Here is a 24,844-nt window from a genome sequence, read left to right on the forward strand (position 1 = left end):
GAGCAAGAATGAAGTCAATTCCTTAAATGTCCATGTGCTCAAGCTCTTATGTAAGACTTTATTCAGGAAGAGTTGTGGAAAGTAGCACACACTGTTGACAACCAATTTATCAATTCATCACGTTAAGGACTATATGAGAGGAACATATAAATGACCACGTTTAGTGATCACTTTCTAGGCTTTGTCAAGTTGCCTGCTTGCTGGCTGAAACCTTCTACTCACGTGCAGCATTTCAACACATGCATCGCTGCATTTGTGACTGCATGAAGCTTATCTCTCACTTTGGAAGCTATCGATGTTCCACCAGCATTTCAATTGGCCGGGCAAGACCGATGCACTAGAAAGGTATTTTACATCACCCACAATAGCAGTAGGCATTGGGTAGGACATCACTAATGAAATCATGAAATTGCATATCTCACATCTGCAAACGAAATGGGCTCAAGGCGCCTGGTCAGCAAACTCCTGATTATTAAGGATATATTTGAATGTGTCCTTCTGCCGTCCTTAGGTGTTTGGCAGTGGTGTGTTTCAAATAGTGTGTGTTTTTACACCTCAACAGAGTACATATATTTGGATATTTATTCTAAGGAGCATTCCTTGGAAAACCACATGCAGCAATTGCTGCATGGTTGTTAGGTAGACTAACACAATATGTGATGTAATTCAGAGAAGAGTTAACAAATGGGCCCTACTCTGTATTATTGTACAAAACTGCTATGATTCGGTAAATCCATTTGGATCTTCCAAATAAGGGTGTAGCATGGATTTAAAAATACAGAAGGAGTGCCTGCATATTTTCAGCCACACCATGCCGCTTTCTTGGAAATCCGCATCCTTCATCAGCAGCCTGGCGGTAAACCCATAATTCAGCGAAGACTTGTAATTTCTACATGCGCTAAAACTAATTAGTGAATGCAGTAAATGCAGCTCGAATCCTGCCAAACGTTTACTGGGAGCTTTAGTATGTTCGAAATTGTTTTTCCAATCATTGTGTTCATTGCTTTGCTTTTACCACATGTCTCACCGTTCTGCTCATAGTCCTGGTCTGGTGGGGAGAGCCTCATGCGATCAATAGATGTGAGATGGGACATATTACATTAGCTATAGAAAGGCTTACATATTTTAGGTGCTCACCCACCCTTGGGATTCTCCGGTAGAGGTGTGTGCCTCCTAACAGTGAGGACTCTAGAGCGACTAGTTCCCTGCAGAGGTTTAACCTTCTGGCGTTTGTGTGCATAGAATATGGAAAGAGCGTGAGAGGGGAATCTTTATTATTTATTTATTTGAAAATATATAGAGTGCAAACTAAGGCCTAAAAGGCATCTAGGCGCTAAAAGGCACGGCAGCCAAAGAACCAATACTTCACACTCTAGCTTGCAGAGGAAAAAGAGCTAAATGAAAACAAATCGGGTTTCAGTGCTCTTCTAAAAGGGAGATATTCAGCAAGTGTGTATCTTTGAAAGATAAGTGCATCTGGCATTAGTGTAACCTGTGGTAGACATTTACCACTTTGCTTAGTATTCCTCACTTGCCTTCTGACATCTTTGCAAAATGTTATAAGCTGACTTCAAAATCAATAAAAAAGAAAGAAAGAAAGATTGAGCAGACTCATTCAAATCATCAATGATTGTGTGTATATGTGTTTCAAAATGTACTCATTTTGCATGAGGAAGAAAGGACTAGCGTTCCTTTAAGAAAATTGTATGGTACAATGTAAGGTAGCCGTCATTTAAAACGTAGATGTTGTGATCTTCGGGATTGTAATTGATACTTTGGATTGTTTCCGACATTTTATTCACCAATATGCTAATTCGCCCTTCCTTCCCAGTATGTGTGTCATAAGTATAAAAAATCTCTTCTTGCCTTGTGTCAATAGGCCTCAGAGCGTACAGGACACCACACACCATGAAGGCGCTGGTGACCGATGGCTTGTACTGACTGGTTTGCCAGGTGCTTTCCACGTCAAGGGTGCTTTCATTCAGTTTACTGAGGACGAGTTTACCATCGCTCGCTTCCGTTGAACCAATTACCCATAAACCACTTTCATCAACAGCAACGTCCAGATCTTGAAATTGAACTCCCACGTACGGGAAACGGTTATTGAATGCAGCGTCCGGCAGGGTTTTTCTCAGGACCACTCTGTTAGTGGTGACGTCGAGCTTGGCTATATCTCTTGTTCCAGCCACGTTGTAGTATAGGAACTTTCCATACATCGCACCACCAGCGCCATCTCCAAGGACTGGCACTGCATACTCCTTATAAACTTTTTGCAACAATAAATCGCCGTATGATTTAAAAACTCTGTAACTTCTAAAGTATCGGTCGTACATTGGCGCAACCCAGTAAAGTTGCTCGCCAGGTTCCGAAGCAAAGTAACTCTTTCCCCATCCACCAAACTTGTACGTAAGTCCCAGCCAGTTACGCTGTACAGCAACTGGTTGGCTGATGTTTGAAATCCCCGCGTGGGCACAGCTTCCTGTGGAAAAAAATTGAAAATATGTTATTTTAGTTCCGTTACTTGCAAGACCTTCACAATGTTATTTAATTATAAATGTTACACTACTTGTCATCAACATGTTTTAACCTGAGCAGACACTCCATGTGCCCTTGCTTGTGAAAAAACCCACCACATACATAGTTATTTATTTTTTCTCCATTGTTGATGTACCAAAAAGAAAACTAACTGAGGGCCTCCACGCTCCAGACAGAGTGGAGCTAGACACACAATGCACTGCTCATGTGAATGTCTTTGCCATAACAAACATGTCAAACAATCTGCTGGATTTACCCTGAATTACATTATACTTATTAACACGTATAGGCAATTCAAAACCATTGCCTTCGAAGGGTAGAAATTCAGCTGCTCTATAGTGAAAAGGGAGCGCCATGGAAGCTGGGTTAAAATATAAAAAAAATTACTAACATGCTCAAACACAGACTTAACATTTCATAAACCAAATTTTGCTGTATATACATATATATTCACTGAATATCTTTTAGTTAAAGTAAATTTAAGTTGAGCAGCTTTAACGCAACTAAACACTTGAAATTCAGCGGATGTGGGAAGTCATGACCAGCTGAACTTGGCGCGCTCCCTTTGATGTCATACATAATGCAATATCCCTAGTATATTTGGTATGTCATTGTGACTCCCTTATCTTATAATATGTATGTTCTCATGGGCCTTGCAACAGGAACACATCGAGCTAAGCTGATCATGACTTCCCACATCCACTTAATATGAAGGGTTTTGTTGCGTTAAAGGATAGTTCCGGGACTTTTTTTTTATTGTTCCTATGGTTCGGCCATGTGTTTTTAAGCATAAATCGGTAGATCGTAGAACACTTTCCTATGGACCTTACCCGACTTTTCGTCCATTAACGCACTCGAAAACATCCGCCATTTTATGATAATCCTATCATTTCCCCCCATCGCCCTGGCTCACCTGCTTTTGCGGCACTAAATCAAATCCCCCGCCCCTGAAACAGACTTGATCAAAACATTCATATTCCCCGCCTCTATCCGTGACATGACTGAGCTGCGTAGGCAAACGCGCCCAGGCGTCTTCTACGCGACTCCACACAGAACCAGGAAATCAACACAGATGAGCTCACACAACACAGCGCGCCACAATTGGGAATATGAAACTGTACTTTTAAATTAAACCGCAAGATTGTAAATTTGGTAAAGTACATTTATTTGACATCAAATGTTTTGAGAATATTCAGCGATTTGCATTTTTATTTGCTCACGTTCCGAAAAGTTCGTTTCGAGGCACACGATGTTCCTTTGCTGTACACAGGGTCTTAGATCAATGAATTTTTATTTGCTCTCGATCCAAAATATTTCGTCTTGAGGCAAGCGATTTTCGTGTGCAGTAGACAGGGTGTTGGTTTACGATAAAATAAGCTCTTCGGTCGCACTGATAATCGCATGGCTGTTCCAACAACGAGGCACTAGGGCACCACAACGGTCTGTATGTTGCATCTAGCCGTTAGTACCGCGTAAGGGCATACTTGTACTTGGCGATCGTCCCACAAAATGGTCAGGGTGCTAACGTTGTTCACGCGGAGAAGCAATTGGCGATTATAGAAGCCATCCGCCGGTGTCTGGTACTCGTGACACAGACAATAATGGACGATGTATCTATTTGAAAAACATAAAAAAAGGAAATTAGTCTCACCATCAGATCTTTATTAAAATTATTCATTTTATATATTAGGTCTGGAAATTATTTCATAGCTAGGACAGTGCAACTGGGTTTTATACGTCAAGGGGGGGCTGTAGGATACTGAGACAGTCCCCCAGTGCAGGGGTTGACAGGGAGTGCAGGTGGAGAGTGGAAGGGCCCAGGACCGAGGTCGCAGACAGTGGACCAGTTGTAGCAGGGGAGAGGAGACGGTTCTCCCCAAGATAGTGCGCGGTACAAAACAATATGCCACATAGAATGAACAAGTACAACTTAACCCGTCTTTAAAGCTACTGTATAGTAATTAAATTGCGGTATAAACTCATCTAAAGAGTTACTTACATTATATTTGCATTTTCCATTGTGTCTGTGCGTAGGGCAGCCCCGAAATACCACTCCTTCTATGCCGACGTTTTATTTCTTCTAATGAACGAACATGAAATGGCCTTCGTTTCTGAAATTATATTCATTATCGTTTCTTACGTGGTCCCGGCCTGTCAAGGTCAAATAACAATAGAACCTTATACTGAGTCGTGGGCCATTCTGGCACCCGAGAAAAAAATCAAAGCAGCTGACCTTCACTTTGAACGAACACACATTCCTAGTTAGCTACATTCAGTGTAAGGCCGTCTTACAGGACTTGAAATTTACACTCCATCTTTGCATTTTGTCTGCGTGCTTTGCAGCCACACAGAACCATAAATACGGAGACATTCTATATTTTTTGAAAAATCATTTATATTACTGTTTGGTTTAATTTAATGCGCAAATGAACAAGGTTGGATAGATAAACATATTCAATGGGCCTGCGACATGAGGAGACTCGAGAGAACAGACAATCAAATTACAATCATTTAAACCGTGATGTGTATTTCTCAATGAGCTCTTCTTTAGGTGGACATGGAACAGAGGCAATGTTGGGTGGCAATGCAGTTGTCACCTGCACAGGTTCGTTCACAACTCCATTTATGTGCCTATCTAGGACATCAACAATAAGTCTCTCAATAAACTCATATTGCATATCCTCAAACACTGGTTTGATCACCCATTGTTTACTTCTTTTAGTGAAGGCCTTATTGTAGCGAAGTGTCCCTAAAGTTCCGGTCGTCCTACTTTGTTGACGGCCGACATTATGGTTATGTGCCAAGACCGCTAAAAGAGTCTGATTTATCATGCCCTCCATGCCAAAATGCAATCGTTTTGGCCTGTACTTTAGGCACATATTGTGGAACACCTCCAAATCTCCTGTGTGGCAGAATTCCGTGAGTCCCCTCAAAGCTTTTGTTATAGTTTTATCAAATACAATCTTTTCAATGGCTTTGTGAGTGGGTGATGAAGGAATCAACCACTTCTTCTTCCGTGCCTCCTCTGTGGACAAATGGCCATGTTCACAATTGTGGAAATGTTGGTTCGTGTTCCGCTGTGCACGTTTGTACAGTGTAGCATTACTGACCGCCATTTTTCCAGTAGAATTTCCAACGACCCTCCACATGTTTTTGAGCTCCACCAAAGATGGTTGCTGATTGACTTGGACCACTGTGAAATACCTTGCATATCTTTTTTTTTACCTGCAGCCGACAATTTTTTATTGATTGTTTTTGCAAGATGCCAAACGTCAAATTGGAGATTTATATTTTTGTACTCTTCTCTCATTGTCTTGGCAATTGAAACGTGTCTGTCCGTGGCTATCAGGTCGATCACCATTCCCCGCGATTGTAGTTCTTGCAATGATGCTACAAAGCCAACTTTCTCCATGGCCACTGAGGATGTACTTTGTGACACCTGCACGACCACCGAACTCACAATTTTCTTACTTTCCATGTCCTGAAAGTGGTAGGTGCAGTACTTGGCTGAAAATCCTGGGCTGTCACACTGTCCATCACCGGCTAGCCTGAACCGTTTGCCCGCGAATGTACTATCAATAGACATTTTTTCCATTCTCCAAGCTTCGCTAATGGCTGGAAATAGATAATCGGTTTGGTATTTGTAGAACTGAGTTTTCGCAATGAAATGGATTCCCACAAACCGAAAGAAAGACTCTAATTTTTTAAAACTTGAACCACTAAAAAGTGCAGCCGCTGCACAAAGTAGATTGCCTGCTGGCAGTTGTCCCAGCATGGGTTGTGCAGACCATGAGAAAGTATGATATTTTGTACAGGTGGCATGTATTTTAAGGTTAGTGCCTCGAATTGCACGAGTCACATTAATCAATGGCTCCCCACATACTTCCCCACCTACCGAATGCCCACATTTCAACTGAATAATAATATCAATCAAGCAACTATCGAATACAATGAATTTGGCCTCTTTCCTTATACTGTCACTCTGCATCCCAGCTGGTTCGGCCTGTAACGTTGAGGACATGTCACTCACATGAAAGGTAGAATCTCTGATATCGTCTTCCGCTATGTTCAGTGATATTGAAGGTGTTTCATTGTAGTCCACTTCATTCTCTTCCATTGCAACATCTGTTCCTTCTCCGGCAATGGGTGAATAGGACAATTTCTTCAACTTTCTCGCGGTCATAGTTTTTGCGGGTGTGGATTCTGTGAATTTATCTCCAACTGCATCCGAACTACCAGGAGGACATTCACTATCAATGGCTGCATGTGGTATAGCTCCGTTGTCAATCACTTCATATTCTCCCCATTGGCACGATGCATCTCCAGTCTCAAGTCCCTGCCAAAAGGTTTGACAAGCAACATCTCTCGTTCGCTTCACTGTCTGTGTAGATCTAGTTTGTACACCCACTCGCAACTAGAGGACAGATTGGAAAAGGGATGTTCAGTTTAAACACAACTTACAGTATTGAACTATTAACAGTGAAAAACAACATAATATAGTGACCAGGACACTAACCTTCTTTTGCTTTCTTTTCTTTGAATCTTTCTTGCCTCGAACTTCAACATCAGGACGCTGTTGCTCCGACTCGTGTGTGCATGTCTCCACTTCCTCTTGCGCTGCAACGACTATATTTTCATGATAAGCACATCCATCACGCACTGACGCTCCATCGACTCCCTGAAACATAGAACTTTCATTAGTATGTATAATAATATCGAAAACACAAAATGTACTTGGGGACCAATACCCACGTACATCTCAATAGCAAAACACGAATGAACGCTTTGTGTAGAACATTCAAACGACAATTATTCACGCATTGTTGATCTAGTTAGATGGAACTGTCAAGATCCATACCTCGGGCTCCTCATAGACTTCCATTGATGATATTATTGAAGATGATGCTTCAGTGACTCCCTGAAACACAGTAATTGCATTAGTATGGTTTTCTATTTTGATAAAAAGAACAGAAACTTTGTGCAGGCGTGAACGGCTCATCTAAATAGACCTGCACAAATGATCAGTTGTCTAAAATAAATAATGGATATGTAAATATGATTCGATTTGCTCAATCGTTGGAAGTGTCACCACCCAGAGATCTGCATCAACTACTAGGGGTGATGTTCTTGTAGAAGAAGCTCCGTCATCTCCCTGAAACATAGTACTTGCGTTAATAAAGAAGGAAGTATAGCGGATGTAATCACGTCATATGATTTCGCTTGATCGAACTGTCAGTATCCATACCTCGAAATGCATAAGAACATCAAGGGACGATGTAACTGCGGTGCACACTTCTGCAAGCTGTTGCGCCGACCCGTAACTGCATGCTCCCCCTTCTTCTTGGACTAATGCTCCATCGACTCCCTGAAACATAGGACTTTCATTAGGAATGAACACAAAATTGAAAAAAGAAGACACATAGGAGGGCGACGGAACTGTCCTGAAACGTACCTCGAGCATCTGAGTGACATCAACGGTAGTCGTCAATACGTTGGACTCCTCAGCATCTCCCTGAAAGACAGTACTTGCATTATTTTGGATAACAATAATTATAACTGAAAACAAAGACTAGAGGACGAGTACAAGGGTGTACCATTAGGTAACATAATTACATGATAAATTACAACTATTGATTTACATGCCTAAAACAAGTCAGTGGCAGAATAGCCAAGTAAGATTACCCGATAGGCGCTTGAAGTGGCTGATGACTGCAATAACGACACGGATGGAGAATCTTCCGCCTTCATATTGAGTGGATACATAAATGGGGAAATTATTGTTAGCTAATGCTACACACTACCGCAAGGCCAAGAGATAAATACGTAAACTTGACTCACCAGTGGAGGGATGTGGACGAATAGAGTGGGAATAGCGGTTGAGAGCAATTTTTGCCTCGCTCGCGGTGTGTTCTTCTTTATTAGCAATGATGTGGAGTACATGTCAGAGGTAAAGTGCCTGCTGCAGATGCGGTATCGATCACCCCTCTTGTCCGCAAAGACCTCTAGGACTCTACTTTCAAGCTCAGACGGTGGATATCCGCAATATCGGACCCATTCTCTTATCTGATCTATTGTCTTAGGGAAAACATGCATTATAGTACCTTCAGATTTATTATGGGTCTTCGAAGGGCAACCGCCAATGGAACAGGCAGGCATTGTGGAAATTTCTGTAAAGTAAAGATCAACAATTCTCTATGAATACCAATGTAAACTCAGAACATGTGACTAGTTCCTTGCATGCACTGTCTTGAACGAAAAGAAATTGGACGCAAAATGATTATGGTACATGGCCTTACCTTGACGAACAAACAGTTAGATGCAGGGATCAGAGTAGTTTCTTGTCGTAGAACAGGGAGCAGTTCACAGGTTGCAAACTGACGAGTTTCCTCGAAGTGGTCACGGAAGTTCACAGAGACGAAGAGCAGATAACCAGCACCTTCACGGGTTGACTAGCAAAGCGCAAAGAAGTGCTCATTAGAAATATGAAGTGGGTTATAAAGAATTCGAAACAGGGGTGTGTTTGTGAATGAATGACGTGTATATGTCGTGGCATTATGTGGATTGCAGGGGGCCGTCCAGCGTGAGGGGGGATGCTTGGCAGGAGACACGGGGTCTGGAGGTAGACATGGGAACAACAACCCATGCTCTATAGACCACTTTGAAGTGTACATGGCCTTTGGCACCTCTTGGCCTTTATCGCTCCCTGACTGCTCCAGTTGCCAGCAAAAGTACCCCGGTGCGAACTGCCTTTGATAGGGCAGGGGGTGGATTGGGGCGGTGGTCGTGCAGACAAGACACAGGAAGACTCGTGAATGGAGACACACTTATGTGGATTGCAGGGGGCCGTCCAGCGTGAGGGGGGATGCTTGGCAGGAGACACGGGGTCTGGAGGTAGACATGGGAACAACAACCCATGCTCTATAGACCACTTTGAAGTGTACATGGCCTTTGGCACCTCTTGGCCTTTATCGCTCCCTGACTGCTCCAGTTGCCAGCAAAAGTACCCCGGTGCGAACTGCCTTTGATAGGGCGGGGGGTGGATTGGGGCGGTGGTCGTGCAGACAAGACACAGGAAGACTCGTGAATGGAGACACACTTATGTGGATTGCAGGGGGCCGTCCAGCGTGAGGGGGGATGCTTGGCAGGAGACACGGGGTCTGGAGGTAGACATGGGAACAACAACCCATGCTCTATAGACCACTCGTGCTGACAAGACTCGTTTGCCACAGGGCCTCACCAAGGAGAGGCCATCTAACTGCATGTAAGAGGCTGGCTGCAGGATCTAGTACATGGAAGGCAGGGGGGTGAGTTTATAAATACCTCACCCTCCCAGGAGAATATATGGGTGCAGTTCACCCTGGAGACCCTGGATGCCTAGGCAGTTAGTCAGCAGCAGGCTGGCCTGTGGTGGCAAGGCGGCACGGGCCAGAGGTGGTCATCTCTGTACCCGGTGCCCAAAAGGATGATTTATTATGATCAACCATATTTACCTATAACCATGTTTTGTATCAATAAAATACAACAGCCTTCCTTTTATTGCCAACGCTTGAACAAATCAAAACAACCATTGTTAAAATATATATTGGGTTTTATTTTGGATCTTAATTTCAATTGAACATAAATAATAAACATTACACATTGTTAATTTGCGGTTGCAGCACATCTAGGGAAAATCCGCGGTATTGTCCACTGTCGCTGGGGAAATGTTGTCTAATGGCAAGTACCGCACAGGCAGGTATTACTCTCCGAACGCGGTGTCCGAGCCTCCCGTGAAGCCACCAAGTGAAGCAACGATAGGCCACCAGCCTGTACTACCTGTGAAAATGAAAGATGCAAACTGTATTAAAATGACAAAACTTTCTTATCACTGTCGATTCAGGTAAAAAATGTCATTCTGCTTTGAAAAAAATTCTATCTAGAAAATGCACAATATGGAACCAATTTACATGCATTCGAATGATATGTAGATGTAATTTTATATGTGGGAGACGACCATGACATAGTAGTGGCATCACTGACATCACAACCAGAGTATACTTACTCGTTACTCGGATTACGCGGACGAACAGTGCCGCGAAGTTCGTGCATAAGCACCATCATCATCCTCAACACGGTCCGTGAGAGGCAGGCTTCCCTGAACTCAGGCAGCTCAGTGATGCATTGCGGACTTGGCTCGCCTTCCGAAATGTAGGCCAGGCATCCCGAGTTTTCTCGGCAGCAGCAGTTCTCCTCCTCTGTTGGCATTAGCTCGCACCGATTGCACGTGCACCAGGTGGAGACGCCGTCCATGCGACATGGTCCAGGCTCTTCATCCGTTGACTGGTCCTCCCAACTGCCGTCCGAATCCCCATCGTTTTCGCGTGCTTGCCTTTCCAGTAGTTCTTCCTCGGTGTACTCGGGCTCGTACATATACGGCATTATTGTAGCCATTGTGTGGTAAAGAAAGTAAAATAATTTATAGCGGTGGTACTGGTATCTGTTCACACGGGCTACAATCAACAAAGGTAGCTGACCAGAGCACAGAAACGAGTCACAGAATACTCAAAGTAACACAGAGAGAGGAATGGATTCGAAAATCTGCTGCTGTGTGTTGTGAAACGGTCTGTTTATACTTATTGAGGAAAGAGGCGTCCTGCCATTTCCATGGCGACACGTCATTAGCTGAGGCGCAGCGATTGTTGACACGAAACGGGAAATGGGCGGTACGCGTCTGCTGATGTCAGGCTCAGGGGCGGGGGATTTGATTTAGTGCCGCAAAAGCAGGTGAGCCAGGGCGATGGGGGGAAATGATAGGATTATCATAAAATGGCGGATGTTTTCGAGTGCGTTAATGGACGAAAAGTCGGGTAAGGTCCATAGGAAAGTTTTCTACGATCTACCGATTTATGCTTAAAAACACATGGCCGAACCATAGGAACAATAAAAAAAAAGTCCCGGAACTATCCTTTAAATCTGCTCAAAATTAGCTACACTTTAACTAATGGTTTTTCAGTGAATTTCAAAGGTTTTGTTATACCATAGTTTTTTTACGGCCACTATCCATGCCCTTTGGCCGTGTCCACTGTATATGTTCCCTCAATATATTTCTTTTAAACCCACTACGTGGCCTTGGTCCTACGAGCCAGGTAATGAGCATGGCCTTTGGCATGCCCACTGCACATTTTAGAACACTACCGTGCCCACTGTATATATTTCCCACAGTATGTTCATTTTGGTCTCACCAGGTGGCCACAGCCTTTGGAAGTGGCCACGATACATCTCTTTGGGACCCACTCTATATTTCAAAGCACTACCATCGCATCACCATGCCCTTCAGCCATGGCCTCGGCCATATCCATTTTCCACCACCCACCACACTGTAGCTGTAGAAATCCTTTTTATTGTCCTTTGTTTACTCTCTATTTGTATTATTTTCCAGAAACATGGTAATGGTAGCAATGTGCTACAGATAACTCTATGTCGGCGCCCGATATCCACGGTTATCGATAAAAATGGTGCAAAATCCACACTATTTCCCTGCCCTTCCAGGCACTGACCATGGCCCACCATCCTCCTGGCATGCTCTCCCGACTCACCTAAATTCATCTGTACCTCCCGAGCCCTTTCCTATGCTCCCCAACACTCATTTTGTGTGACACACTTTCATTCACAATCTCATTTCCTTTCATAATCGTGGTTATCCTGCCGAATAACCACAGCTATGAGAAAATGTTTGTGCTCTGAACTTGGCCCCAAGTCCCCAACTCCCCAATTTCACATGGTGCCCTTTTCCCCCTCCCCACCTCTAGGCTGATGGCGTTGCATTGTTTTTCCACTGCAAAATGCCATTTTAACTTTTCCTTTTCGGCTAACCGTGGTTATTCCCATAATAACAGCGGTAAATAAATCAAATTTCAATTCTGAAATGCTACTCTGATGCATAGTACCATGGGAGATATGTGTAGAATTTGGGAGATGGGGCACTCCCTTCTGTGTCAAATAGTTTAAAAAATACTGGACGCAATAACTCCAGACCCACCACTCCTCCGGAAATCAAATTAACTCTTCGTGACCAAGTTGTTTCATACCTGGTCCAATTCCGTCCAGCAGTGTTGGCTATGCACTGGAGCAAAACTTTGACTTTCCCCTATGGGTAAACTAATGGGGACTAGGGCGAAAAAGCATGTTTTTACTTTGTAAAAAACACATTTGATTTCTTAATGGATATTATCACACAATTTCCTTTCCGGGGGTGGTGGGTAGGGGCATAATAACAATTTTGTGTGCACAATTACTGGCAAATCCATCTTGCGAGTAAACAGTTTTTATCAATTCATTTTCGGGTTTCCTATGTATCACGATATTCAACTTAACTGTGGTGCAGTGTCTCCCGTACTATATTATATTTATATATATATCAGTGGTTGAAGTGAGCGGGAGCGGTTGAGAACGGTGCTCCTCTACTTTTTTGTTTTATGTTTTATTGTTCCTATACTTTTATTTGAAAAAGAAACCATTTCGGAAAGGTTTCGTTTTAAAAATAAAGTGTAGGAAGAAGTTGAAAAGTGAACTTCAATGCACTGCACTGAACAATCACTTAAACAGCAGGTGTGTTTGTTTGGGGGTTTGGAGTGTGCATGCTAGGGGGCGTGGTGATGGTTTGTGAGGAGCGGGGCAGGTCAGCAGGGAATATAGTTCCACTACTCCTTTTCGTAAACTTTGACCACTGATATATATATATATATATATATATATATATATATATATATATATATATATATATATATATATATATATATATATATATATATATATATATACATATATATATATATATATATATATATATATATATATATATATATATATATTCAGTGAAATAACTTTAGTTAACGAGATGATATGTTTGCAAGGTCAAATCGAAAAACAAAAGACATTTGCCAGTTGTGGTAAGCTATGCATCCATAAATATGCCACCGCCAGGCACTGTTAAGACTAACACCCAGGACATCAAAGATGACATCACAAATGGCATTGATGACATCCAGGGGTGGACTGGGAACCAAAAGAGGCCCTGGAAAAATGTTCAAAGTGGCCCCATATTACACATTTTCAGCAACCCCAACCCATTTACAATGCGAACATTTGGAAATAAAATAGGTTACCACACAAAAGAGGCCCATAGGGCAGAGGGCTACAGGGAAATCTCCAGAGTTACCTATAATCCAGTCCAGTCCTGGCAACAATGGGGCAGGAGAAGGGATTAACCTCTTATATAGGCCTCTCTTCTCCACCACAGTGAATGTTCCTCTCCCCCTGTGTGACAACACCGGTGCCCTTTGCTGGCTCCTGTTTCCTTGCTTATCTCTCCCCTCGTGTGCCTTTCTGCGGTCGCTCGGTCCCTGTTGGTATACTCGATCCCAGTGCATTCTCCTCTGCAATTATCTTCACTTATCATAGATTCCTGATCAAATCTCTGCTCCCCACTCTCACACTGTGCCATTTCGTCTTTATCTCAATTCATCTCCCTGCCTCATCCTCACCCGCACCATAACCTTGGTTCTTCTTTTCCTGTGCTTTTCTCCTGGCTTTAAACACTTACTCCAGTGACAGCTCTGTGTTCTGGCACCCCTTACCTTTTCTCTTATCTCCCAGACACGGCCTTCTATTTCACCCAACTCCGTAGTCCACCGGTCTCCTGTCCGACTCATTCTCCGCTATCCAGCCTCCCACCATTGCAATCAGTGGCATGCATCCAGAGCACAGGTTAGTGCTGCTTTACTTTGGACACCTTTAATGGCTCTTACTTAGATTTCTTTTCATCCTCTCCATTTTTTGGCCATGTGGCTAGTATTTCCCAATATCACAGTGACATTCTAGCCCACTATGGCTAGACTGGATGGACAGTTCTCAGCTCTTTGACCCTCGTTAAGTGCCCATATGATTTGCCTCAGGCGCTTAATTTGGGAGCTGGCTGATAACACCCATTGGAGGTTTGGAACCTGTCAGCATCCGTAAGACATTATTGACTGTCAATAATCTCTATTAGTACCCGGCAAGAGTCAACCAGAAGGTAAAACACATTCTGATTGGCTCTCGCCGGGTCATTACCGGTGGGAATCCCTCAGCTAGGATTCCATGGCCATTGTTCCCGAAGGGGGGGCGTGCTGCCCCTCAGTTAATGAGGAGGCTCAAGGCGGGGCTATCCCCGCACCTAGCCTCCACACGGCTGAGAAGCTGCCATCGCCCCCCGCTGGGGACTCAAGTATGTTTTTTCCCTTTCCTCACCCCTCCCCACCCATACCATCCCTCCCAGCCCCCCCACCAACCCCACTTACCTTCTGATTTCTCTTTTTCAGGAGTGAACGCGCTGGGAACACTTCTGTTCCCAGCCCATCCGCTCCCGAAGGCCGCCATGGAAGGGGAAAACGGACTTCGTTTTCCCTTTGCCGGCGGCCATTTTCGTCATCATTTTTTTTTCTTTTCCGTTCGGAAACGCTTCAGCGTTTCAGGACATAAAAAAATGCTTTTAGTACCCCAGTCTTGTGGGCCGGGTTACTAATATCAATAGACCCCTCATGGCGGGGTCAATTCCGAGTCTGGTAATGCCCCGGGCCTTCAATAACGCCCTTGCTTTGCTCAGGCCTATAACTATGGGCCCCGAGGCATTACCTGACTCGGTAATGCCCCCGCCGCTCAGGGCATATTGCTTAATTATTGACCTCCTTGCACATATGTTGACTTCAGCAGAAGCCTAACAACTAACATTAAATACACTGTTTTGTTTTAGTTTACCACAGAGTGCTAATACCCTTATCAACTAGGATAATGCTCTTGCCCAAAATATTGCCCTCTGCTATGCCTGCGGCAATAACTTGGTGTTGGGCATTAAGCCACAATAAAAACACCTCCCTGCTATACAGGGCTTAATGGTCATTTCAACCTACAGCAAGGACAAGACGTTTTTTTAATTCTAAGATTTTGTTTTTCTAATTCCACCTAAACCTCTAGACAATTTTTATTTCCTGTTTAACTTCATTGTTTATTATGCTTGACAGACCCTGTTGTGTAATTGCTGAAATTAGCGTGTCAGCGATGGAAGAAGTTAGGCTGGAAAAAAAGAGACTGATGATTCAGTTGGTTCTCATTTATACCAGACATCCAGGGAATTGCGCCATGGATCACAAAGAGCAAACTTTTATGGAACTGTGTTACATTTCTGTGGCATTTTGGGCATCACTGTTGATTAAAAAGTACAGCTTTCAGCTGAAAATGTAACCGCCATGGTGTACATAGCGGATACGAGGTACTGGAGCATGGCATACCAAAACACCCCCTCCCCCGCCCCCCTGTCACCACCACCAGCTTCACCATTATAACATGAACCGTCGTCTCGGGAGAATATCTCACCGGCAACGTGCTCGCCTTGGAAGCAAGACGACACGGAGCAACACAGGTTCGATCCCCGGGTCCGCGCTTGGAAACCTCTGGGTATTTAGGCGCATTATAAATACACAACTAAGACAAACAACTACGCAACTAAGATAAACAACTCCTGTAATGCACCTTGATGCCCCCGGGCTGTGTGAGAGCTTTAAAAATGCAAAATAAAAAATGAACACCGGGTTCGTGGAATTAAGGACGTTAATTTACCAGAATACAAGGGGGAGTGAAAATGACATCTTACACCTGATGACTTCACTGGAAGGGCCATCTGCTGCCCCTTGACCACCCCACCCACTCCTGATGACCCTACAGGAAGTGATGTGACAAAAGTAAAAGCGCCTAAAATATGTGTGCACAATTAACAGCAAATATATCTAAAGCAGAAAAAAGGGTATTTTAGTTGGCAGCTAGATGTTAAATAAGATGCTATAGCGATATCCCATGAGTGCTGTCAAGATATGCCAAGGGCACACCTAGGGCACACCTAGGCGAGCAATCATACCATATGCTAGTCCTGCCACTGTGCCCGGTTACTATCAGGTTATGTCAGTTAAAACCTCAGATGCCAGTTATAGTCATAAAATGCTAAATACAGCTTCACTTGCCCAGCTGCTTTCATAATATGCTAAATGTAGCCTCGGGGAGTGGCAGTTTATAGTCATCTTTTACAGGGTACAGGGTACCCTCTCGTGCCTTGATGCTGTCATCATATGGCAAGTGTAGCCATATTTGCCTATGCAGCTGTGCTAGTGGGTCTACCATGGTTCAACATCACTAGCATAAGCAAGATAAAGGGCACCATAGGCAAACATTGTAAAACTGGCCTGGGCGTAAAGGGCGTGGAGTTGGTGGAGTTGATAGGAGTGTGTTTAGAGCGTGCAGAATTTCAGTGATCTGGGGTGTGACAATGGTGAATTTAGCAATAAAGGGTTTAGGGTTTTTTATATTGAAAACTGAAATTAATCACTTCTCAGTGATCTATCTTTAGCCGTTAGGAGAATTGGTCCATTTGGGTAAAATTAATCTGACAATTTAGCCAAGTCTGGAACCTGGAATTGTATACACGGTGTGTGGGTAACTCAGTCTCCAATGTTATACAGCTATGCACATTACCTCCCATCCGTCCATGAAATGTGCATCAACATATATTAATGTCTTCATTGTCATCGATCAAGACTAGAACCATGGCTGTGTGTTTAATAAGGCTGATTTGCAGAGCACAAAATCACATGCTAAATGAACCCGACAACATAAAACATTAGGAAAAACTGTTGGTTGAAAGGAGACTGATTCATTCACTTGTTTTGTATCTAGTGCTTGCTACTGCTTCTTAGCACTGTAAAATCCCATTTTTCTGTTTTCCAACATAATAGTACTACATTTATCAACATTAGAAGGATGGGAGTTTGAGTCGGCCTTGCTGGCATTCAAGCTAGAGCAAGAACAATGGTTAGCAGCAAGCATTCTTGAAAAGCTCCCTCCACCTGACAAAATGTATGAAAAGGGGACATTAAACAACACAAAGGTAAATGCTGTGCACATTTTGTGATAAAGGGACACTGACAGATTATTTTTTCTCAACATAAAATGTTAAACCGAATGTTTTCTTTTAAAAAAGCACCAAAAAAAACAACCCTCCTTTTTATGAATGTGAAAATGGGTGTAAGATTGCAGAGAGTCTCTGAAGGGCATAGCAAAAAGGGGAGTTAACACACAAAGGCTAACAGATCACAGGCTCGGAGGAGAGGGAGCACGATGTGAGCGAAATAGACCATGGGTGATGGCAGCTCAGGGCCTTGGGTCAATGTATTTCATTTCCATCTGCGCACTCCCCCTTTAATGCACATACGCTCCTTCTCATGCACTATCTTCCCTTTGCGTCCAGCCCCCTCTTCCTCACGTATCCCTTGCTTCCGCTCACGCAGCACCTGTCCCTCTCAAGACAGCCCTATCTTCATCACCTATAGCCCCCTCTCCATCTTGTGCACCATCCCCGTCCTTCACCCTTGCTCTCCTGCTTGTGCCTTTGCTTGGACACAGCCTCTCACTCGATAGCACCCTGGCTCTGTCGTACCCTCGCACACTCTCACTCTTGCTTGCACACGGGTTCTCTTGAACCTTCATGGATGCACTATTTTTCTCACGCCTTGTCTTTCTCTCTTGCACCCTGGCTCTCTTGCACCTTTGCGCACACACCATCTTTTTTGCACCCTGGCTCTCTTCCACCTTCGTGCACACCCTCTTTTACTTGTGCACTGTCTTTCTCTCTTGCACCCTGGCTCTATTGCACCTTTGCACACACATCTTCTTTGTTGCACCCTGGCTCTCTTCCACCTTCGTGCACACCCTCTTTTCCTTGCGCCCTGTCTTTCTCTCTTTCACCCTGGCTCTCTTGCACCTTTGCATACACACCCTCTTTGTTGCACCCTGGCTCTCTTCCACCTTAGTGCACACCCTCTTTTCCTTGTGCACTGTCTTTCTCTCTTGCACCCTGGCTCTCTTGCACCTTTGCACACACACCATCTTTGTTGCACCCTGGCTCTCTTCCACCTTCATGCACACACTCTTTTCCTCACGCCCTGTCTTCCTCTCTTGCACCTTAGCTCTCTTGTACCTTTGCACACACACCCTCTCTGTTGCACCCTGGCTCTCTTCCACCTTCATGCACACACTCTTTTCCTTGTGCCCTGTCTTTCTCTCTTGCACCCTGGCTCTATTGCACCTTTGCACACACACCCTCTTTGTTGCACCCTGGCTCTCTTCCACCTTCGTGCACACCCTCGTTTCCTTGCACCCTGTCTTTCTCTCTTGCATCCTGGCTCTCTTGCACCTTTGCACACACACCCTCTTTGTTGCACCCTGGCTCTCTTCCACCTTCGTGCACACCCTCTTTTCCTTGCCCACTGTCTTTCTCTATCTTGCAACCTGGCTCTCTTGTACCTTTGCACATACACCCTCTTTGTTGCACCCTGGCTCTCTTCCACCTTCATGCACACACTCTTTTTCTCACGCCCTGTCTTTCTCTCTTGCACCTTGGCTCTCTTGCACCTTTGCACACACACCCTCTTTGTTGCACCCTGGCTCTCTTCCACCTTCGTGCACACCCTCGTTTCCTTGCACCCTGTCTTCCTCTCTTGCACCTTAGCTCTCTTGTACCTTTGCACACACACCCTCTCTGTTGCACCCTGGCTCTCTTCCACCTTCATGCACACACTCTTTTCCTTGTGCCCTGTCTTTCTCTCTTGCACCCTGGCTCTATTGCACCTTTGCACACACACCCTCTTTGTTGCACCCTGGCTCTCTTCCACCTTCGTGCACACCCTCGTTTCCTTGCACCCTGTCTTTCTCTCTTGCATCCTGGCTCTCTTGCACCTTTGCACACACACCCTCTTTGTTGCACCCTGGCTCTCTTCCACCTTCGTGCACACCCTCTTTTCCTTGCCCACTGTCTTTCTCTATCTTGCAACCTGGCTCTCTTGTACCTTTGCACATACACCCTCTTTGTTGCACCCTGGCTCTCTTCCACCTTCATGCACACACTCTTTTTCTCACGCCCTGTCTTTCTCTCTTGCACCCTGGCTCTCTTGCACCTTCGTGGACACACTCTTTTCCTTGCACCCTGTCTTTCTCTCTTGCTCCCTGGCTCTCTTGCACATTTGTCTCACACCCTCCTTGTTGCACCTGGCTCTCTTCTACCTTCATGCACATCCTCTGTTCCTTGCGCCCTGTCTTTCTCTCTTGCACCCTGGCTCTCTTGCACCTTTGCACACACACCCTCTTTGTTGGCCCCTGGCTCTCTTGCACCTTCGTGGACACACTCTTTTCCTTGCGTCCTGTCTTTCTCTCTTGCTCCCTGGCTCTCTTGCACCTTAGCACACACCCTTTTTGCTGCACCCTGGCTCTCTACCACCTTTATGCACACACTTTTTTGCACACACTCTTTTTCTCACACCCTGTCTTTCTCTCTTGCACCTTGGCTCTCTTGCACCTTTGCACACACATCCTCTTTGTTGCACCCTGGCTCTCTCCCACCTTCGTGCACCCTCTTTTTCTCGCGCACTGCCCCCCTCTCTCTTGCACCCTGGCTCACTATCGCATCATCGACTCCATGAACGACGTGCAACCAAAATCCTGCAAAAATACCGTTTTATGGCACAAAATGACCCATTCCATGATGCATCGCCAACAAGCCATGAGAAAGTCACTTAAGCAAACAGAATTGAACACTCACTGAGAGTATGCAGACATGCACAACTCCTAAAGTAATAATAGTTCTGAAGATAGAAATCTAGATTGAGGAACACGCTTCATTTCCCTGTGCCCCTGGATGCAGCGCGCCCTGCTGCATGTGTTACTTGTGGCTCCCACTTTGTACAAGTCATTTTGAAAAGGGGGAACTGGAGAGCACTCAGAGTGTCACAGCCACTGTGATCCATTTCAGGCCAACACATGGTGCGCACCTTTGACAGTTACCCCTACACGGTACATCCCCCTAGTCTTGTACACAGCTAAATGTTATTTACATGGCTGAGCAACATAAAGAGGGCCCTAATTTGCGCAAGCGAGGACTAGGTGATGCACGTTCGGCGTTATGGACTTCTGGAAAGATTGGTAACGTGCGTGAGTTCCAGTGATCGACCGTTCTGAAGATTAGCCCAAAATAAAAAAATAAAAACTTTTTCTAATAGTAATCGCACCTGAAATGGCAGCGCTTAATGTCGCTTACTGCTCCCCTCCCTCGTGGGCTGGCGGGCGGGCCATGCAACACTCACCAGCAGCAGAGGCACTGAGTCAGCACTGAGGTCAGGTCGGCCCGGACTGCGCTGCACCTGCCATGTGATACGAGCGCAGCAGAGGGCACGTGCAGTCGATTCCCCTCACAAAGGGACAGGCGCAAGGCACAGGGCACAAAAGAAATGCTGCAGCCAGTGGATAGCGAACTATTCAGGCTGGCCTGGATGTTCATTCCCAGTCATTTATTTATGTATCCTTCCCCCAAAAGAGGCCCTATGAACCCAAGGCCCACCGGGGAAAGTCCCGGTGTCCCGGTAGGCCAGTCCAGGACTGATGACATCTCATTTCTGAAGTGGTTGTTTTTGTTCAGTAACAGTGAGAACTTTGAGCCGAGACATTGTTCTGGGCATACTACATTGAAAACATGATACACATACTCTAAAGATGCAATATATGTACTCCTTGACCGTGTGCTATGTTCTTAAGGTACTTTCCTTATGGTTTGGTATGAGCTTAAGTTTTATTAGTGCAACGTAACTGTAATGTCCCTTTATCTAAAGCTTTTTCACTGAATTTCATAGGTTTTTTTTAATGTAACTTAACCATAATGTATCTTTAACAAAGCATTTTCAGTGAATTTTCTAGGTTCTTACAATTACAGAATAATTTACCCACAACTTCATATGTTCTGTTCGTATGTTCTCTTTACAAACTTTACACTTAAGAGTCATTCTCCACCGCCACATAATATCTATGAAGCCTGGAGAAAGTATTTTTTGTCTGCGCACGTACCTGGGGACAGTTTGCTTCAATATTTTGCACAATCTCAAGGGGACACAATATTCTTTTTTTTAGTAGACAAATTATATGTCGAGCAAGAATGCAAACAATCAATGCAACCATGTTTTACATCCATTATATATCACTGGACAATGAAAAACCTGTTTTCAAAATGATAACCCAATATTATGGATTGTACCAGATATTGAAGAAAACTGTATAACCAGTATAAACAATGTACTTTAAAGCCTGAGAGGCACTGAAGCACAACATTGGTTGCAGTGCCAAAGATACTTTTAAAACTATAGTAGTTAAGCAGCACCTTTTCATATAATTTAAAAACATGCAGTATGTAATATTAATACGTCTCTGAAAATGTTAGGTAACTAAATATAAACATTGTAATGCGTAATAGAAATTGCAGGCACTCTGAAATGGTTAGAAATATACTTCCCCATTGAAGATATAAATGAAAGAGAAGAATCTACTAATGGCACATTATTTTGTACTTCATAAACAATAATACAGTTTTGAAACATATATATACTCTAACATATCTATTCTACTTCACAATCTACAACAAAAATAAAGCAACCAAATCAAAATCATGAGGGACAGAAAAAGAACAACATTCCGAAGCTAGATTTACAGAATATAGGAAATCAAATGAACCAATGATGTATTAATCTGAATTAAATGAAACATCACTTTGCTGAACAGTGTACATATGTTTAAAATCATATGAATAGAAATATTGATTTTCATTGCCTTACCATTACCTTTGACTCTTTCCCCCATAAATAACCCCAATCTTTTCCCAAAAAAATAGTGTTCAACGTTTTCATGAGATTTCTATCCCTAATTCACACAATCATGAACATATACCAATGCCAAATTCCCATTATTATTTTACCACAGTGATTCTGCCTCCCTATTGTAAAGTATATCAATATCTATATATATAAAACACTTATGTATGTTTCTGTACTCAGCTGATGCAATGTGTCAGTGTTAGGTTGCCCTTTGCTGTGCAAATGTCAAAGTGTACCTCTGTGTGCCCTTCCAAATCAACAACAGCTATAATTTTAGCTAACAGAATGAGCACGGTTCTACGCAGTCACCTTCACATTCGACTATCGGAAACATTTGTAATAATCTCAAGTTAATTCTTTCCACCCCCACTTCTCTTCATACAGGGCACAGTAGTTCCAGTGTCAATTCACAGTTAATTACCAGCTCAATATTTCAGTTTCTAAAGAGAAAAACACTGTAGGACGAATGCCTCCTCATGAGCTAAAACTGAAAGTAGGTGCTGGCATTTTGCTACTAAGAAATCTTGCCATCACAGGGCCTCAGCAATGGAACAAGGTTGACAATTACACGTCTACAAAGACACATCATAGAGGCCCATGTAATTGATGGAACTCAGATATTACTCTTAAATTGTGCATAAATCTCAATCCAGCTGATACAAATATGCCTTTTAAGTTCAAAAGAGGACAGTTACCAATATGTTTAGCCTTTTCACTGAACATTAATAAGTCACAGGGATCTAAGCCCCCTTCTGGGAAGTGATTGATGTTGACCATTAATAAGTCACAGGGACCTACGCCACCATCCTGGAAGCGATCAGTGGCAATTCCGATATTTAAGAAAGGTGACAGAAGTGACCCTATGAATTACGGACCAATATTGACCTTCAAGATATGGTAAAATGGTATAAGTTATGCCAGGAATGGCTAGTAAATGGAAATATGTTGGATTTTATGTTGGATAAAATGCCAATTTGAAGTACACTGACTATATACCTATTTGTGTCCACAACCTCACATTACAGTGATGTCACATGAATAATTGACCTTTGCAAACTTTTAATTACTTTGCGATCATGATAGCGCGGTCATGGTTTTGATAGTGCACCTGACTGGCATCACAACCTGCACCGACGTTCGCGATCAACAGATTTTTCCACAATTGGAGGGCACATTTTTATTTAGTTTGCGAATGGCAACGTTTGGCCATGGTCGTCGCAGCAGCAGTGTGACATCACCCACATACGTTATAGCTTGCGAATGATGTGACATGGTTGCAGACAGCCGCAAACATCATCACATGACCATGACTGTGCAGCATGATGACGTGTCTGCAATCGATATTTGTGCTTCTTGGATGTCTTGAAATCCAATTTGCGCCCACACTACCAACTCTCAAGTTGAAACTTGAATCTTCCTCGACTGCTACTAGCATTATCAGTTGTTCTCTGAACTTTATACAACTTGAAACAGCTTTTATACACTCCGAAGTCTGCGGGCCGGAGGAAAGACAGTGCACAGCTCCTCCAAGGGGACTCACACATTTCATTTTCTCATTCGCAATCTGGCAGATCAAGAGAGAGCAGGCACATTTTGGGGAGCATCATTTTGGAGCTAGACCGGAAAATGGTAATAGTCATGGCCATCCCTCCCACTGTGGGGCCACAACCACCCGCACCACCACGCTAAGAGGACCTGGAAAAGGGCACAGGTGCACTATAGCAGATGAACGACAGGAGGAACAGGAGGATGAGGATGCAGTGGAGAAGGTACCTACAATATCAGTTGTTCAGGGAGAGTCTTGGGTGTGGAGGTCTTTCACCACTGTTGGGGAAGGGCTGAAGGCTCAGGTTTACTGTGTGTGCTGCACTTGGTTTAGAGCCAGACTCCATCATGACCAGAAGGGGCAGTACTCCTTTGTCACACACTCCATGTGCCGACACACCAGGACTTTCCACCCGACTGCCTTAGAAAGGTAGTTACTTTGTCAGGTTGTAGCAGTACCCCAACTACTGCACCCTCATCTTTGACTCCTGCCACCACTCATTCGACTTCAGCGAGGCAGAGGATTCCTTCTGCTGCCTCACAAGCCATACAGGAGGTAATTGATCCACACTTCCAATGGAAAACTGCCTGATGTGTGTACTGTGATGCACCCATATGTAGGGGGAGCATTGTTGCAGTGCCTTCGAGGCTGCTGTTACAGCCCATGAGAAGAATTGCCCCCTTCCTTAATTTTTATACCCAGTGCTCAACATCTTCCTTTGTCCACCAGTCCTCCCTTGTAGTGGTTGGTGCGCTGCCCTGCCCCCACTTCCTCCTCCCCCCTCTCTGCTATACAAAAAAAAACACAAAAACAAAAGAATAGGTAACATCGGGAATCACCTTTCAAATTCTAAAACTAGAATGTAAAAAGAATTGTGTATTTGTATATGTTCCAACTGCTTTCTATTGATGCATAAAGCAGGTGAAATCCATAAGACCCTCCTGAATTTCCGTCAGCATTAAAATCCAAATCCATGCCGATGCAAATACTGGAGCATTTGTATAGCACAGAG

The 24,844-nt window shown here is 44.0% G+C and overlaps 1 protein-coding gene across 1 annotated transcript in view; it reads right to left on the bottom strand.

Annotated features, from left to right (window-relative positions):
• Window positions 1–1,682: 1,682 nt before the first annotated feature.
• Window positions 1,683–24,844, bottom strand: part of OLFM4 (olfactomedin 4) — a 154,493-nt gene continuing 131,331 nt past the window's right edge. Inside the window, exon 7 of the mRNA XM_069639496.1 lies at window positions 1,683–2,479. Within this exon, the coding sequence (XP_069495597.1) occupies window positions 1,683–2,479 (797 nt within the window). The remainder of the gene's footprint in view (window positions 2,480–24,844) is intronic.

This window comes from Ambystoma mexicanum, chromosome 7q, assembly GCF_040938575.1.
Source record: "Ambystoma mexicanum isolate Mex_15411 chromosome 7q, UKY_AmexF1_1, whole genome shotgun sequence".
NCBI lineage: Eukaryota > Metazoa > Chordata > Amphibia > Caudata > Ambystomatidae > Ambystoma > Ambystoma mexicanum.